Here is a 16,940-nt window from a genome sequence, read left to right as displayed (position 1 = left end):
GCGGATCTGATCGGCTTGTGAATTAATGAGCTTTTGAATACATTAAGTTCTTGGAGCTTGGCTGGACTATGCCGCTTAAAGTCAGAATTTTATAAAAATTTGAATTAATGAGGTGCGAATCAACGAGCTTGTACTGTATTATGAACAGTAGTTTGCTAACAATTAACTTGGAAAAAACTAATAATGTCATCTGTGGAACAACCAATGAAATCAGTTGCATGCATGACGTTGCTCAACCATGGAAGGTGCCATTTGTTGGGGCAGCTGAAAGCAGTGGCACTATGACCTGCAGCGATTTACAGACTATTTAAGGTAGGGTGAGACTTTGAAAATGAGTTTCAGAATTTGGCTTGTACAGCAGTGGTAATAAAAGCTATGGCTATAAAATTTGCAAGGAGTGTTAAAGATAGACATAGCTTGCATTAGAGCTCAAAATTATTTAATTTTATTTAGTTTTTTTTTTTCTATGTATGTATCTTTTTTTAAGATCTACTATCAGCAGAGTATTGCAATTTTGTACAAAGGTAGAATCCAATGCTTTACAGAAGTGGAACTAAAATGACGCGCTTACAACAAAAATAAGATTTACGTTTTTTTTACGTTTGTCAATGCATGAAAATTGCCACTTATGAATGGTTTTTTGCACTAAAAAAATACGAATGCACCTAGGCTATTGATACTAGTTTCAGTAATGTATATGCCACTAATTAACGCACGTCAGAATTTTTGTTTGCTTATACTTTACAGTTTCCAAGAAAAACGTACACAAACTTCCAAAAATGTTGTTTTGAGAAAAATGACAATAAAGTCTTTGTAAACATTTTTATTCTTCAAGAATTCCCTGGGCTGTAGTCTTTTCAAGTGTCAGTATTGTTATACTACACACAAGAGAAAAATCCAAACTGAAACCAACACCGGAGTTTTTGATAAAAACTTCAGAGCATTGACTTTCTGCAAGTATCCGAAACGAAGAGACCAGATCGAGGTACACCTACTTTTCCAGTCAAGGTGTTGAAGAAAAGGATGAAAAAATGATTTTTGAAACCGCGAATACCCAAATGTGATATATTTTCTCAAATCTGCAGGAATTGGCTGTCAGGTAACTTCAAAATCTCAAAATCTAATTTTTCGACCAAGCGAAGTCTCGCCCCACCTTAAAACACAATTTACACAGAGAGCTCAAATTGGTCTGCTAATGATCCTTGGGACTTGCCTTATCAGTTCACAGTTCAATGCCTTGGCACAAAATTGTCAACCTTTAACGATGCTTTGATAGGATGAAGTAAATTGCCGATTTTACCGATTTCGTTGTATTCAGGTTTAGCTGTATATCTTAAGTACCATCACAGTCATCTACCAGCAGTTTGTCTACGGAAGCAGTTCGTCAACCACATTGTTTCAATCCATTGAGTTGCCTACCAACTTTTTATCATAGTCGATTGAAATACTTAGTGTCAGTTATTGCTTTTCTTTTTCTTTTATTAAAGAGTTCAGAGTTTAGATTAAAATGTAAGCTTATTACTTGTAGTTGTTTTGGTTTTGTATGCAGATAATTGACCACTGTTTTTTTTTTTTTCACAGCGTGAAGATATCTTGGCTCTGCTGCTATCAGATTCCGGTGTGACTCACCCTGTTGCTAAGCGGGTTCCATCAGATGTTGGACGAGATGCTGCTGCTGACATTCGACGCCACATTACTGCCTCTTTCAAACAAAAGAAGGGACCTTTTTCTTGCTACTTTGTGACTGAATTCGTCACTTTTGCATTACCCACAGGTGAGAAACTTTTGAAGTTTATTGAAATGAAGTGTAACCTCATCAATTTGAACTTTTAAGGCACTTAGTAGTTCAAAATGAAGTGGAGAAAGAGAGAGAGAAATGGCATTTATTAGTTCCAAAGGAACTAAGGCCCCAGTCTGAGTCTCCTGGTAGGCTCATGCCTCCTGGCCCAGCACATTCTTGACATACAACAGCAGAAGCAGCCACCATAGTTTTTTAAGCTTTTGTGTGTCTGCCCACTCGTCCCATCTTCCGGGACGCTGGTTGTGATGTAGTTTAGAAAGGATTATCTTTTTAGGAGATGGAGCTTGAACGAAATTGAATTCCATTGTATATCATGCTTGATAACGTACACAGTACAGCACACAATTGAGTGACTATCTGACAAATGGGAATTGGCAAGGACTATTTAAAATCCTAAATAAATTGAGTTAGAAATGTCAAATCCACCAGGAAATGCTTATTCCACAAACAGCCAGACAAGCTTATCATGCTGTCTTGGTTTTGGCATATGGGCATGTAACCATATGCAAGCATATGGTCACATGCCCATGTGCTTGCATGTGACGTGGTCATTCTTTGTTTTGATCATCTTCAACGCTGTTGCTGCAGACAGATGAAAGTGACTTGTGGTATCCAAATGCACCAAAATTACCATCCCCTGGACCTTTATGATAGTTATATAATTGCAGTACTCTATGCGACATCTTTGATTAGCAGTGCTGTAACCGACATGGGAAGTGAATGAAGGGACAGAAAAGAGTGCTGGCTTACAATTTATATTGTGCACACAGCCTAGGCTAATATATACCACACCATGGCACAATGAAAGAGGCAAGAGAGTGACATGTCCAGATCTTCGCTTCCAGCCAACAATGGACAGATTATATATCCAAACATCGCAATTTTTTGTCAGAAAGTGACAGTGAAGGGGCGCTTACGCAGTGCCTTCCAGACTTGTTTATTGCATGCTACGCTCTCTAGTTATCTCTCTAGTTTGCTTTTGTGAAGACTTTAGTGTGCCTTTGAAAGTTGGTCTGTAGTGATGGTCGCAGCTATAAATGGCAAAGATGGCCAGAAACAGTGTTATAGGCATGACTGTTATGCTACGTTAATCATTCATTGAGGCAGTGCCATGCAAACAAGCGTAACCAGTGTCCATCAGTTCACTTACTTAAAGGGACTGTCTACCGCTCGGTACAGGGTAGCCAGCCGGTCTGAGAACTGGCTAACCTCCCTGTCTTTCCATTTTTCTTCTCCTCCTCCTCCTACCGCTCGGGAAAATTTTTCTGATTGTGATGAAAATGAGAAGATTGTTCGTCACATCGGTGGCAACGAGCATGCTTTTGCCCCATAAAAAAAAATTATATTTTTAATTTCATGATGAAAATTGTGAAAGAATGACCGCTAGCATCACCCAATAGCAATGTGGTCAGTCTACTGGTAGGACAAGAAATCCTCGCAGGGTAGACTCATTTTGCTTAAAAACAAACATGTATAACTTGAAATTGTGTTTTACGCACTTGAGGCAGCTTTCGGTTGCGTCAGAGAGTAAATTTTTTGCTTTTCTTTTTTCACGCATCCAAAAAGGCGCCCGGTGGCGCTGCTTGTGGCGCCGTTTTCGATTTCGTCTGCTTCAGCTCATGCGCTATATGCCATGCAGCCCTTCGCGCTGGTCGTACTGTGCCGCGGTATTGTTGTTAGGATGTCCCACATGTGCTGCGCTGCGAAGGCGTGTATTTATCTTCTCTTTTTGACGAATCAGCTTGGTTTGGATTGCGGCAGCAGTGCTAAAATAAATGCATAGACTGCGATTACAGCAAAACAAGTGTTCTGTAATCGTATAATAAGGCTTCATTTAACCGCTAGCACGCTGAAAACGACTGTTAAATTCATTAGTGTTCAGCGAAAATAAAGTAATCCTACAGAAATCACATGTGCTTTCGGTTTTAATTTTTACCGGCACTACAATCGTCATCTCGTCGACCAACCAGTGTTGTGGCCATGTTTCACGCCAATGGAAGAAGACCAAACGCAGATCGAAAAATTCTGTTTTAAAAATTTCTACTCACTTTCTTAGAGAAACCGCTGCAAGGTTGAACACTGCAGATGGTACGCTTTCTATTGTGGTACAAAGCAGAAAAGCAATGAAGGATGGTAGGCAGTCCCTTTAAACTTTTGAGGGTCGAATTTTTTCGCGAAATGAATTATAAAAATGTGTAATTTTTTTATTGCTGAAATAAATTTTTCAGCAGATTCTATTTAAGACCGAAATTGTCTAAATATTTTTTTGCGTGGCCGTAAAGTGACAAAAAAAATAATTTTTGTTGTTACATACACATGGTTTATTCGTGAGTAACATCAAGCAAAATCCTAAAAAAAAAAGAACTCTTACTGTATTTTCCGGTGTATAAGTCGCACCTTTGTATAAGACGCACCCCCTACTTTTTACGACTTTCGCGGGAAAAAATGATATATAAGATGCACCTTTGTATAAGACGCATTTATTTTTAACTCTGTCAACATGTACGCACGCAGAGTACATTCATTGCGAAATACGTAGTCACGCATGGCACTGAGTATCTGTAAGCAGCAGTTTTATTAAGGCGCAGAAAACCACTGTTTATTCCGCTGGATTCGAAGCCACATCCTCCGGCGCACTGTCAAAAGTTCTTCTGTCTTGGTTGGCAGCATCGCTGGGTTGCTGTCGTCGGCCTCTGAGTAACTTACGCAGCGTTGTAAGCACCTTGAAGCACATCGTTGGCGTTGCCTCTACTATGGTGGCTACCATACTGACCGTACCTCTACGGCATTACGAGACGTGGCGGGAACACATAAACAACGAACGCGCTGCACGGTTACCACCTACACACATGCCTACACACACGCATACAAAACGTAAATGGCGACTGGAAGCCAGAAGCTGCGACTACTACTGCTGGACTACAGCGACGTCTCACACGGAAACTGATGATGATGATAACGAAATGGTACTTTCGCTTTTGTAACTGATATTGTGGGCGCTACAACGTTGCAGTGAACCGTTGTGGTGCTCTTTTTTATTTATTGCCTCAGTTCCATGGGTTTAATGCTTCGTTTAAGAACAAACAATTCAAACAGTACAATGGGGCACGCGACGGTGGTGGCTTTTATTGCGGCCGCAATCTCCGTGGTCGCCGCACTGCTTGAACGGCAAGTAGCTGGCATCTAAGATCACAGCTGCTTCATTGATATAACAAATTTAGATATATTTTTACAAATGCTTTCGCACTCAGTTTATCGTACTCATGAATTAAATATAAACAAATTGGTCTCGCAGAATCACATGACTTTTTGCGTATGTAAGACGCACCAGCGAAAATATCGGGAAAAAGGTGCATCTTATACACCGGAAAATACGGTATACGAATTTTTATAAATAAAAATTATGCGTTGCATTAAACATAGCTCACAGACATACAAAAATACACTTGGGGAATACAGGGATGCAACAGCTGTGCCAATTGCACCAATTTGATACAATTTCTTTTTTTTTTTTTTTGCACCAAGCTGAGCCAAAACAGTGAAATTTGTTAAAATTGCGCCACACTGTGCCAAAATGCCCGACCAGCTTAAAATTTTCTCAGCTGTAGAAATTTGAGCGAGAAGTGGAGGCCGTGTTAGTCATCTGCAGTGTGGGCATCGTCATCCAATACAGACGCGCAGACCCTAACCCCCTGCTAAAGAAAAGAAAAAAGTCAGTTTCACCGGAAGGACGAAGCAATGAATGCGATAGGAACAAATTGTAATGCTATACGAAGTGAGGCTGGCAGCAGACTCTTTTGTATCCGATCTCGTGTAACTCTACAAAACGTTGGTATAAGAGAATACGGCGTTTCCAGGGAAAGATGCTCTTTCTGCACAGTGTCTTCGCATTGAGAGTGCAGCACGTAGCAGGATATAGGAGACGCCCGCTTTTGGCTGCTGAGATAGCGTACGCGCCAGCGATCACGACCGCACCCTTAGAATCAAAAGTTCAAAAGTTGCTGCTCGAGGAACGCCCCCCGCTTTCCTTTCCCGTCTTTTCATGCTCGTTCAAGTCGGGCGGGGCGTTTCCTCTATGCTTCGATGGCAGGCTTCCCGACTGGAGTGGTGTTATCGCACGCACTCGCGCGCTTTTACCCACGGTAGAACATACTATGCACAGGGATATGTTATCACTTTGGACTTTATATGGGGAGATGACGGCGAAAACTCGTCGAGAGTGTCCATATAGTTGCTATCGCAATAAAAAAGGACAGTAGTTCTCAAATTTTTCTGATGCTTGTTTTATTGCGTGCAGAATGCTTTTTAAGCCACTTTTGCCGCAGTACACTGGTGTCCTGCGGAAAAGCATACTGAGACTTGGAAGGGGCTATTAGTACTATACTCTGTTCCAGAAGTTCCGTGCAGCAGAGCCAAGGCTACACGACCCTCGAGCGCAGGTTGTTGCGAAGCGAGATGTAGTGCCCCATATACGTAGCCCGTTGTTTGTCCTCACGACTTTTGCAAGCGGTCTCGTCGGAGGATTTTTACTTGAAGGCTTCTCTGCATGTTGTAGCTGTGATTTGCATGACGATTTTGTCGCATTTTCTGTATAAAACAATTTTTGTGGCTCCATGATACTGAAGAAAGAGTTCTTGCTTGTACGTGTTATAACATGCAAATGACGAAAGAAATAACGCTGTTGTGGCTCGTATGTGTTATGTTTTTACTTATAAAGTACGAAGGAATGGTACGACACTGTCTAAACTTTTATGAGTAGTCCGCACAGCCCGAGCGTCCACAGCGCCGCGGAGGACCCAGTCTTGGGTTGTGATTAGTCCGCGGTGCAAAATGGCGGCGCCTGGTTCACCTGTGCGATATCGTGCAAGTATCTCGAAGACGCGCGCTTTTACGGTGCCGAGGAGAATATTTAACCGCTTTCACAATTACAGCTCATCTCACTGCGCAGTTGCACAGTGTCCCGAGACGCTCCTGCCGCTTTCGCTTCTTCTTCTTCTTCTGTGATTATTCAGGAAAGGAAAAAGGCACCTAATTTCTGTCTGCCTATAGGCGACACGGCGCAGTGCCTTGTAGGGGTGGGGGGTAAGGAGGGAATAAAAGAATAGTGGGAAAATAGAGAGAAAAGTGAGAGGAGCACATCCATCCAACGAAGAGAAAAGAGGACAGGAAAGATTGGGAAACGGTCACGGGAGTTCAGGGACGGGTCCGCGAAACACAGCTAGAGGCACATTGCACAACACCGACGAAACGGAGAAGGTCCCGACGATGAGCGGCGCACGGCATAGCGGGCGAGGAGTCCGTCACGGGGCGCCGGTCAGCGAGAGGTACGAGGAGTAATCCAGAACATCGCGGCCGGCACGTCCGTCTTGCTTGAAATCCAGCGAGCGAATCCCCGCTTTCGCTGCAGCGCTCGCCGCTAGCAGACGACAGGGCGCGGAAGGATACACTTAGATGTGCTCGCCCTCCTGATTGGTTGAGAAGGCCTGTAGCTTCCACAGTGCTGCACGGAACTTCTGGAACAGAGTATAGCTGTGAGGGACACAGCACATTTTGTTCCTTAAGGGGGGACGCGGCTTTGGCATCGCGAAATTTGGCCAAAAAATCGATTTTTTGAAAATCTCATTTTCACATTCTGTGACCCCTTTTCTATCTAATTTCGAAGTTTCGTCCCTGAAAACGGCGTAGAAATGACGTAAAAAATGTTTATCGAAGCTAGGGTGGCGATGAATTTCACGGAAATTGCGAAAAAACGGCGTTTTTCGAGCCGCGATATCTCCGCATCCACGTAACCTAGCGCCGCCATCTTTGTCTCTACGGATAGCGCGATTCTTCCGTTTCAAATTTGCCGCCTCGGCCGGCTGAACCAGACAAGAGCAAGCGCACAGCAAGCCAAAGTTTAAAGGTATCACGACAGTTTCCGATTGGCGACGCGCGTCACGTGACTGTACGGCGGCTCCGCATTGGTTGCCTGTGCGGTCGCTTGTAGCAATCGGCGCAAAGGTCGTCTGCTCTATGCGCCGACAGCGCTGACGGGCCGCTTACTGCGTGTGTTTTCAACTCGCCGCGGCGTGGTTTCGAGATCGCATCGCGCTGTGATAAGACCGGCGCTCGTGAAAGGAGAAAAAAGTTGTCCAGTTTGGCGCAACGCGGTTCCTGCATGCGATCATGGACCGGCGATCGTTCAAGAAGAAACGCAAGACTGCGCAGCGATTTGGTGCGCGTAAGCCGAAGCCGCCGATCGTGAAAAAGAAATTCAGTCCGGCGACTTCTGCGAGCAGCGACGACGGCGTGCGGCACGACGAGGACTCGCAGCTGAGCACAAGCACGCACGGAGCATCGTCCGCGAGTATCGACGAAACAGTGCTTTGTGCCGTCGGAGGAAACATCCGTTCGTCGTTCCGCGCAGGCTGCAGACATCGCGGATGCTAAGCCTAGCACTTCGCGCGAGGATGTAGACATCGCGGATGCTCAGCCAAGCACTTCGCGCGAAGATGTAGACATCGCGGATGCTCAGCCAAGCATTTCGCGCGAGGATGTAGACATCGCGGATGCTCAGCCAAGCATTTCGCGCGAGGATGTAGACATCGCGGATGCTCAGCCAAGCACTTGGCCAAGGATGTAGACATCGCGGATGCTCAGCCAAGTACTTCGCGCGAGGTTGCGAGGCTGTCTACCAGCACCACCAGTAGCACGATTCGGGCCCGATTACAGCCTCGTTTCGTGTCAGCGGAGACATCTCGCGAACGCGCCGCGGCTGTTCAGGAGTCCGTAAGAGCAGTGTCTGCGACGGAGCGCGAGATGTCACTCGGAAGACGAAGATAAGTTTTTGCTCGTACAACGCGCGGACCTGAATGGTCAGTTTGGCAGTGCCCTGTGCCCGCAGTGCAAAGAGCCGGGACTAAGCACGGAACTAAGCACAGGTTAGCGGTAAAGATGATGCTCACCTGCACTACTTGCGGCGCGGACGCGAAAAATGCGTGGTCGTCGCCGCGAATGGAAAACAGCAAGTTATTTGAAGTCAATATTCGGGCCATGCAAGCTATAAAAACGATTGGAAAGGGATCAGCTGCGCTCAGCGATTTTGGTCTGTGATGAATGTATCACATAGGGGAATTCACCACAAGACCTCCATGCCTACACCCAATTTTGCATCTCTTGGTCTCCAACCTGGACGCCATGCACTTCGTAGAGCAGCCGAAAAAGATGCCATGCGGAAAAAAAAAGGCTGCGAAAGCTCATCAGGCTAAAGGTCAGATGTCCAAGTGACACCGCACTGCAAAGGACACTAAGGACTACAACCCTGGTGCCTATTAGGCATGTAAACGTGACCCAAAACTTTGAACCTCGTTTTCTCAATACTGTTTTTTTTGGCATGTTGCTCAGCTCGTGGAGCAGGTACCTTCGCAACTACTTGACAGATTTTGATTCTGTTTTTTTTGTAATGCTCCTTGGACTCTGCTTCAGGGGCTGCGTTCTTATTTTTTTAATTTAGTCTTTTAAAAATTTTTGGTAGGGTTTCTTGTTTGTAGTGCAAATGTGCTCATTGAAGTATCAGTGGAGAAAACATGAACTACAGTTTTTAGTGTTGCAAAAAAATTATTTTGAAAACGCAGCCCCCTTCAGCATACATTTGCCTCTGCACACAGTGTTTATCAACTTTTTATGTCATTTGTTAAACTCTCCAGCCGCTCCACGAGGTCCAGTAATGAAATTATTTGTTTCTCAGAAAGTTTTCGTGATATCATCTTGAAATTTTTATGTAAGCATTATGAGGTCATTTTTAGTCTTTGTGCCAATTTTCATCAAGATCTAACCAGAAACAAGAAAGTTCGTTCCGAAAGGCACGTCCCCCCTTAATTACTCATTCGTGCACGCGAAGTGTAATTACGAGTACTAGTATGATCGCTGTCGTCTAAAAAATTATTGGCAATCATTTAGAGTTGCTGTGTATGGCGTTTCTGCGGCCTTGAGAAACGGTAGACAAAAGCGTATGCCAGTTTTTTTTTCTTGCTCCTGCTTTACGAATCTCCCAAATTTACAGGTTGCCAGGTTCGCAGGTCCACATTAGCGCTTGCAGTGCCTGTCGAATTATTTGACAGGTCCTGCAAATGCTAATGTGGACTTAGTCATTGTTCGCACTGTGGGGTGGCTCAACACACTGCTTTTATTGAAATAGCAGTGTTCACATGCACTGTGCACGAATGAGCTAATGTTGAATGGTTTTTATGTATTTTTGTTTTCTTTTCTAAAAGTAAGCCTTCTTTGTTATATTGCTCCAAATTTGGGATTTCTGGCTTTCTATTCGGGGGGGGGGGGGGGGGGGGGGGGGTAGTTTCGCAACCTGCTCCAAATTTGGTGTTTTGTGCTCCAAAAGCAAGATTTTGCTGCTCCAAAAGTTGCTCCAAATCCTATTTCGGCTGTTGCACCTCTGGAAAATCACCGCTCGACTCACTAGCAGCAGAGCTACCAGCGCGCACTTCCATAATGTAAGTGAACTGTGTGAGTGAGCGCATGGAAGAAAACTGTACGGTTGTGCGCCCATCCGGAAAGCAAAATAAGTGAAAAAACTATAATAATCCTTCGTCTTATAGCGAGACGGAGTTAGTTTTTCCGAGTCCCCAAAACAAGAAACGCAACTACGGCAGCGTTGTTTGTGTAATTTAGCTCCACACGGAAACAGATGTAATTGCACACTAGGGAGCAATAAATGAGAGAGTAACAAGCAGTCACCCTTTGAGAAATTGGACACCAGACAGCCATCAGCCTTGCAGGCGCGAGAAGCGATAACCACCCGACGGACGAAACCGAAACCACCAGCCGCAACTCGTGCGCGCGTTCTGTTGCGCAAGTGATAGCCGGCGCGCTGCTTTGCGAAGCAGAAGAAAAAAAAACAATGGAGAAATATCGGCGCATGAAAAAAAATTCCACATATTCCTGAAGCGTGGCAGCACATGCCAAGCAAGAGAAATGATTGAAAAAGGCGCGCATTTTAAACATACAGGCAATGCCATTCATGTACGGCGAAAACCCTTTGGCGCCTGTTAGGTGATGCCGTACATGTACAGTGAAAACCCTCAAAGGGCATTAATAACTGCAATAAATAATAAATAATTGAGGCCCTTTTGCGAGAACACAAGGTATCGGTGTCTAGTGCAGTTGTCCAGAAACGCAGTATGCTCTTGGGGCACGTGATGGCATCCAGCAAAAGAATTCGATGACCTTGGGCGCAGTGTGGTAAATAATAGGTGCAGTCTTTACATACTGTGCTGGGCCTAGTTACACCTGTTTTCATATTGGTCACCATCATAGCACCACCATTCATTGGGGGAGAAGGTTGTTTGGCTTATTATGCTTCAAAAGCAGACTGTGGTACACACCAGTCATCTATGCTTTTGCCACCACATCATGCCAAACCACACCCATGCATTATCATACTTATTATAGTTTTATCACTCAGTAGTTGCTAGCTGCAGGAGTGTGTCTGGCATTCTTCTCATGAATATAGTAGAACCTCGCTACAACGAACACCGCTTCAATGAAATTTCCGGTACAATGAAAAATTCTCGGTCCCCCGTCAACAGTCCATAGGAGTCAATGCATAAATATGCTCGCCACAACGAACACTTTTTCTGCTGCCATTCCGGTTGAACGAAATTTGGCGATGCCATTCCGGGCTCAAAAATTTAGTTAGCCGCGCAATAAACACAATCTCAAACATTTTTGTGTATTTTAGAACATAAAAATACGTCTACAAAGTCTACATCGTGTGTTGGTACCACCAGAAACCGCCGCTGTTGACTGAGCGACGGCGATCAGATTGCCCTGCTTTTGCAACTGGCTTGAGTTGCTTCTTAGTCGCAGACAATCCGAAGCCAAAGCTCAGTTGTCCATGCTGGGATGCAATCGCGGAACGATTCCTTTTCCGATGCCTTTCTGATGTTTTTCGTGCTTTTTGCGTTTCGCCAGTGGTCAGTGCGACGGTACATCCGCGTTATCAACGCGAGCAGCCCTCGGGTGCAATTGCGGAACGATGACTTTTCCAATGCCAATGCTTTTCGTGCTTTTCGCGCTTGGCCAGTGCGACCGGTGGTCGGAGCAGCAATTCGTCCGCGTTATCAATGGGATCAGCCAGGCACGAGTGGTGAATGATAACAATGGCATAGAATAAGGCGTGGCATCACTCCGCGATAGGCCTGCATCTCGCCGTTGTCGGATACCTTGTTGTCGGTGAATAGCTAGTGTTAGCGTATTAGTGCAACTGTGCAGTTCGTGTTGTGCACCCGTGCTTCTGTATGGTTCGTTCGTGGAAGCCGTTGTTTCAGCATGCTTTTCAACCTGGCATTGCTATGCATATATGAGAATCTCGTCATGACGCTGCTGGGTAAGCAGCCGACACTTTTTGAATTTTGGAAATAAAGCTTTCTCTGTTTTACTAGCTCAGGTCAGCTATATTTTTTCGATTTCACTACAACGAAATGTTTGCTTCAACGAAATTTTTTCCGAGCACCGTCAGTTTCGTTGTGGTGGGGTTTGACTGTATTAGCATCTTAGGGTGATGCCTATTACATTAAGATTATGACATTTTCAGGTGATGCCTATGTTTTTTCATATCATTACAGTAATATATAGGTACGGCATGGTTATGAAAGAGCTAGGGTAATGTAATTCTGTTATATGGGGCCAGTAAACAGGCTGAGGGTTTTTTATTACGCCTCCCAAACAAGCTCACAAATTCGTGCAGAAGGCTGCAGTGAGAACATTTTGTGAGAACTCTTCGCCCGTGAGGTGACGTAATGTTGCCCATGTGCAACTTTACGTCGCACTGATTTCGTCAATTGATCCTCTGCACTACGAAACAGTGGCCCGACCCTGCGGTGATGCAGTTTTGGCCGCACAATTGTCACGCTTCGCGTATTTGTTTACCTTGCCAGTGCCTCGCCGGTGTCTTGCACCCCTCACACCGCACTTCCTCACTGCGCCATTGTGACACAAGCAGCACATGGAGGAAGCCTTGCTTGGTCATTGGCTGCGTGCCGGCAAAGTAATCGCCCACGTCGTGTTACATTGCCGAAGTGGTTGTAGTTGCAACGGGCTATGCCTACCCCTTTTCGCAACAGAGAAGGGTGGGAAGGCCGAGCAAGAAGCCAAAACCAGCCGAAGTGGATTGATCTGTACCCTGTAACTTCCTTATTACGGTAATTACTTGCAAAATTCTTGCAGCAGCATGTTCCCATCGTACAAGCACGCAGTTATCTCTTCGTCACAAATTTTGGACCACGGGGTTGTTTACTAGTCCTTTAACCTACTGAGTTGTAGTAGGTGAATATACAAGCAAAATGTGTGGATGATGGCTTTAATGCCTGTTTGAAAGGAAGTTTGATTTTTTTTTTTTCCGAATAAGACAAACATAATGTTGTCCCAGCTGTACGTTTTAGCAGTGATGGAAGTGCTGCCCCAATTGCTCCAAACTGCTCCAAAAGAGAAATGCTGCTCCATGCTGCTCCAAACTGTAATTTTTGTTAGTGACTGCTCCGAACCTGCTCCGAAATGGCACTGGGAAGCTGAAAACAATGAACTTTAACCGTGTGGTCATCCAGCGAGCCTAAACAAAACCAAAAACAAGCTACTATCATGCGGCATGCTATCATCTTAGTATGCCGCATGTATACTAGCATTGTCAATATATATCTGTCATGCTAGCATTGTCAATATATATCTGATTTAGCAATATATTTGTACCTGAAAAGCAGACTATTTTGGTGAAATGTGTGCGAGATTAGTTCAATATCATACTGATTAATAACTGCCGCTGTTACAAATGTGGTGTACGACTTACATTTATCACTTTATCAGCTTTGACCTCATTTATGCCACAAGAACAGGCATTTTAAGTGCATAGCTAGCTCATTTAGTTGCTTTTTTTTTTTTTAATTTTGAGTGCAGGTTATTTTGGTGAAGTATGAAAATAACAGATTGCTTTGATCTCTTACCATTTATAAACTGCTTCTTTGGTGATGGTCATATGTGATTGTGGTTATTTTTATCATTTGGTGTTCAGCTTTATCGCTTTTATATAATTTTTGCCACGAGTACTCGCATTTTAAATATATAGCTCATCTTCCTTAGTGTTCAGTGATCATCCATCTGCTTAATTATGTTTCTCGCAATTAGTATATGCAGTATGTTTAATAATAAATATTATGTTTATGAAATGCTTCAATGATGCTTTAAACTGCAGGAGTTGCACAGAATATTTTGCCATCAGCTCCAAAAACACCGATTGCTGCTCCAAAGCAGCATTTTTCCTGCTGCAAAATCTGCTCCAAAAAGCAAAATGTCGCTTCCATCATTGTTTTAGTAAATTGAAATTTTCTATGCAGACTAGCAGAATTAATTCAGAATTTGATTTCTCTTTCAACAAGCTTTATTTTATTTAAAAAGAAAAAAAAAAAACGTCTTCACTGGAAGAAGGTCTGAAGAATGAAAATGGACTTTCAGAATGTGAAAAGCTTGAAGTAGTGAAAAATGAAAGTTTATTTCTACTTTGATATTTAAGTTCAAGTGTTACGCTGATATGTAGAACATTACTTACTCAGTGTTATTTTCTCATGGCTATTGTTTTTCACTTAGAAATCAGAGAGTTTCATCCATCTGTGCAGAAGGTTCTGTTTGATGAACTACTGGATCAGGATGTTCAAAAAGGTGAGCTATGATGCCCGATTTTTCTGATGTTGCTGGACATCATTTGTGCATCGAACTCCAACCACATTCTCCCTTTCCAAGCGAGGCAGTCAGAGGTGCGCATGTGAATGTAAGCATCTCTATTCGAAATTGGTGGCTAAATGCTCTGCTTTATTTTCTTCAGTTTTGTAGACAGCATTGACGGCTCACTATTTCTTGTAGCCACAGCTTTAAATGGGATATATTAAGGGAAGAAGTGAAAAGGAGCTGAACTACTTTCAGTATTTTGGCACATTCTTGTCAAGGGTAGGTGCTACTCAAAGAAAAATAAATTGTTTCATACATAGCCTTGGGCACGGGTTCTTGGCCTTGGGAAGCCCATTGGCGTTTCCATAGTACCGCAGAACCCCCAACTTTTTCGTGTACATTTAGTATGAAAAAAATCCAGAGATGAAAGCGGGGGTGGGGTGGGGGGGGGGGGGGGCATAGATAGGTGATGATGCTTCTTGAGGCATGCAGCCACTGTATTAATGCTACTGCAATGGCCTGTTATCGTTATCTCAAAGGTGTGGAACTCTCGATAATACATAGAAAGCCTAACGATTCCTTTGCAGCTCCTTCCACCCCCACCCGTGCCCGCTGAACATACATGTTCCAGGCACTGTGTGCCATAAGCAATGTGTTCATACAAATGAAGCATTGGACGTACAAAAGCCTTTTTTTTTTTTTGCATAACAAAAAAAGAAAGCATGCCAGTCTTTCTGCGAAATAGCCACTAATACACTGGTAGTAAGGCTAATTCTTCCTCGTGTTGCCCACAGCCGCCACGAAATGATGGCTCTTGCATGTATCAAAGCGCTCAGTGCATGTTTTGATGACAAAACTGACTTAGTGCCGTGTCGAACAAGTGTGTATAAAAACTGTGCCATGTGAACACAGGTGCACCATGAGCCATGAATAAAGCGCCCTGCGTCACGTCGAAGATGATATCGGCTGTTAAAATGACATTAACAGGGATGCAGGGGGCTCCCCGTTAATGTCATTTAACGGCCAATATCATCTATGCGACGGCTTGCAGAATTAACGAAATGATTCCCATGCACGAATTACAAACTGTGCTCACAAGCATGAATTACCAGTGCTCTGCGCACCCTGTCACTGTGAGTCCACAAATGGCACAGATTTCATGGCACACACTAGACGAATTTATAGTGCCGCTACTGCGTGTATTTCTCGCTATCCGCAGACTCTTGATGTGTAATTACAGCCTGTGATAGCTTCATTAAATACGATATGCAATGCAAACTTTCTTGTCTCAGTTAATAAATTGGGTGCCAGCATAAAAGAGGAGCGGGTCGCGTTCGTTCTGACCCTTCACGGAACCCAGTTTGAGAATCCATGGCCTAGGGCAATGAAATGTTTGCGGTTTACATAGCTTTTTATGCTGATGTCAAATATCTAGGTAATCAGTTTTATAGTAAGTGGCATAGTTTTCGTTCTGTATCGTGACTGTGTAAAATGTAGCTCTCTTTGCACCCACTTTTTCTGCCCCTAAACTTCCATATTTATGAGCCATTAGTGGCTCATATTCCTCCGCATCAACTGTAGAAAGCTGAAAACTTGCTAGAAAGTGTGTGTAAAATATTTTAATGAATGTGAAAAATAAAAATCTGAGAAGTCGTAAAATGCTTAGATCCTAGTAATTGCTTATTTGAAATTTGTAATAATTGTATAAGCGTTGTCAAATTTTAAAGGAGGTAACATTACACATTATGAGGAATATGTGGGGAAATTTCGGCCAGGTCCGATCATAAGTACCGAAAGTACGATGTCCAAACTCTAGAAGTTGCCGAAAATTGCATCTTGAGGAAAGCACATTTTAAAGTTGAAGTTGAAAGGTTGTGTTTGTGGTAAAGATATGGTTTTTAAAATCATTCCTTGCTTCGTGGGAGCTTATGAATCATGGTTATTTTGAGCATGTGGCTTTGGTGAACGTCTCATGTGAACCGCTTGACAAGCAGCCATGTGATGTTAGCCAGGTTACTCTAGAACGTGCACTCTTTCTAGCTTTTAAAAAATCACCTTGTGCTCTTTAAGTGCGATTTTAACTAGGGGTGTATGAATATTCAAACTTTCGAATATTTTTCAAATAGTGTTTGCTATTCAATTCGATTCGCACCGGAATTTTACTATTCAAAGTAATTGAACTTCCGAAACATAAATAAAACGGTTTCGTTTGCTTGACAGTCAAATCACAGCGCTTCTAAACGATGTGCGTAAACCCAATTGCGTGTACGCATAATATTTCAAGATCTTTTAAAACTATGGCATACTGCTTTGTTGATGATTAGACAATAAAAAAGGCAAGCGCAATGCACTCTCATAGAAAGTGGAATTCATTCCGCTGGCTGTTCCTTTCCTTCAGTGATGCAGTTTTGCTGGCTTTAAGCTCACTTCT

The 16,940-nt window shown here is 43.5% G+C and overlaps 2 protein-coding genes across 2 annotated transcripts in view; both read left to right on the top strand.

Moving 5' to 3' along the window:
- The window catches only part of LOC119379211 (eukaryotic translation initiation factor 2-alpha kinase 3), a 423,415-nt gene that overhangs the window by 128,134 nt on the left and 278,341 nt on the right, over positions 1–16,940 (top strand). The window lies entirely within an intron of this gene.
- The window catches only part of LOC119379208 (ubiquitin thioesterase trabid), a 110,786-nt gene that overhangs the window by 38,660 nt on the left and 55,186 nt on the right, over positions 1–16,940 (top strand). Inside the window, exons 6-7 of the mRNA XM_037648428.2 lie at positions 1,582–1,774; positions 14,432–14,503. Of these exons, the coding sequence (XP_037504356.1) occupies positions 1,582–1,774; positions 14,432–14,503 (265 nt within the window). The remainder of the gene's footprint in view (positions 1–1,581; positions 1,775–14,431; positions 14,504–16,940) is intronic.

This window comes from Rhipicephalus sanguineus, chromosome 1, assembly GCF_013339695.2.
Source record: "Rhipicephalus sanguineus isolate Rsan-2018 chromosome 1, BIME_Rsan_1.4, whole genome shotgun sequence".
Lineage (NCBI taxonomy): Eukaryota > Metazoa > Arthropoda > Arachnida > Ixodida > Ixodidae > Rhipicephalus > Rhipicephalus sanguineus.
The sequence above is the reverse complement of the archived record's forward strand: the minus strand, read 5'-3'. Positions and strand labels throughout refer to the sequence as shown.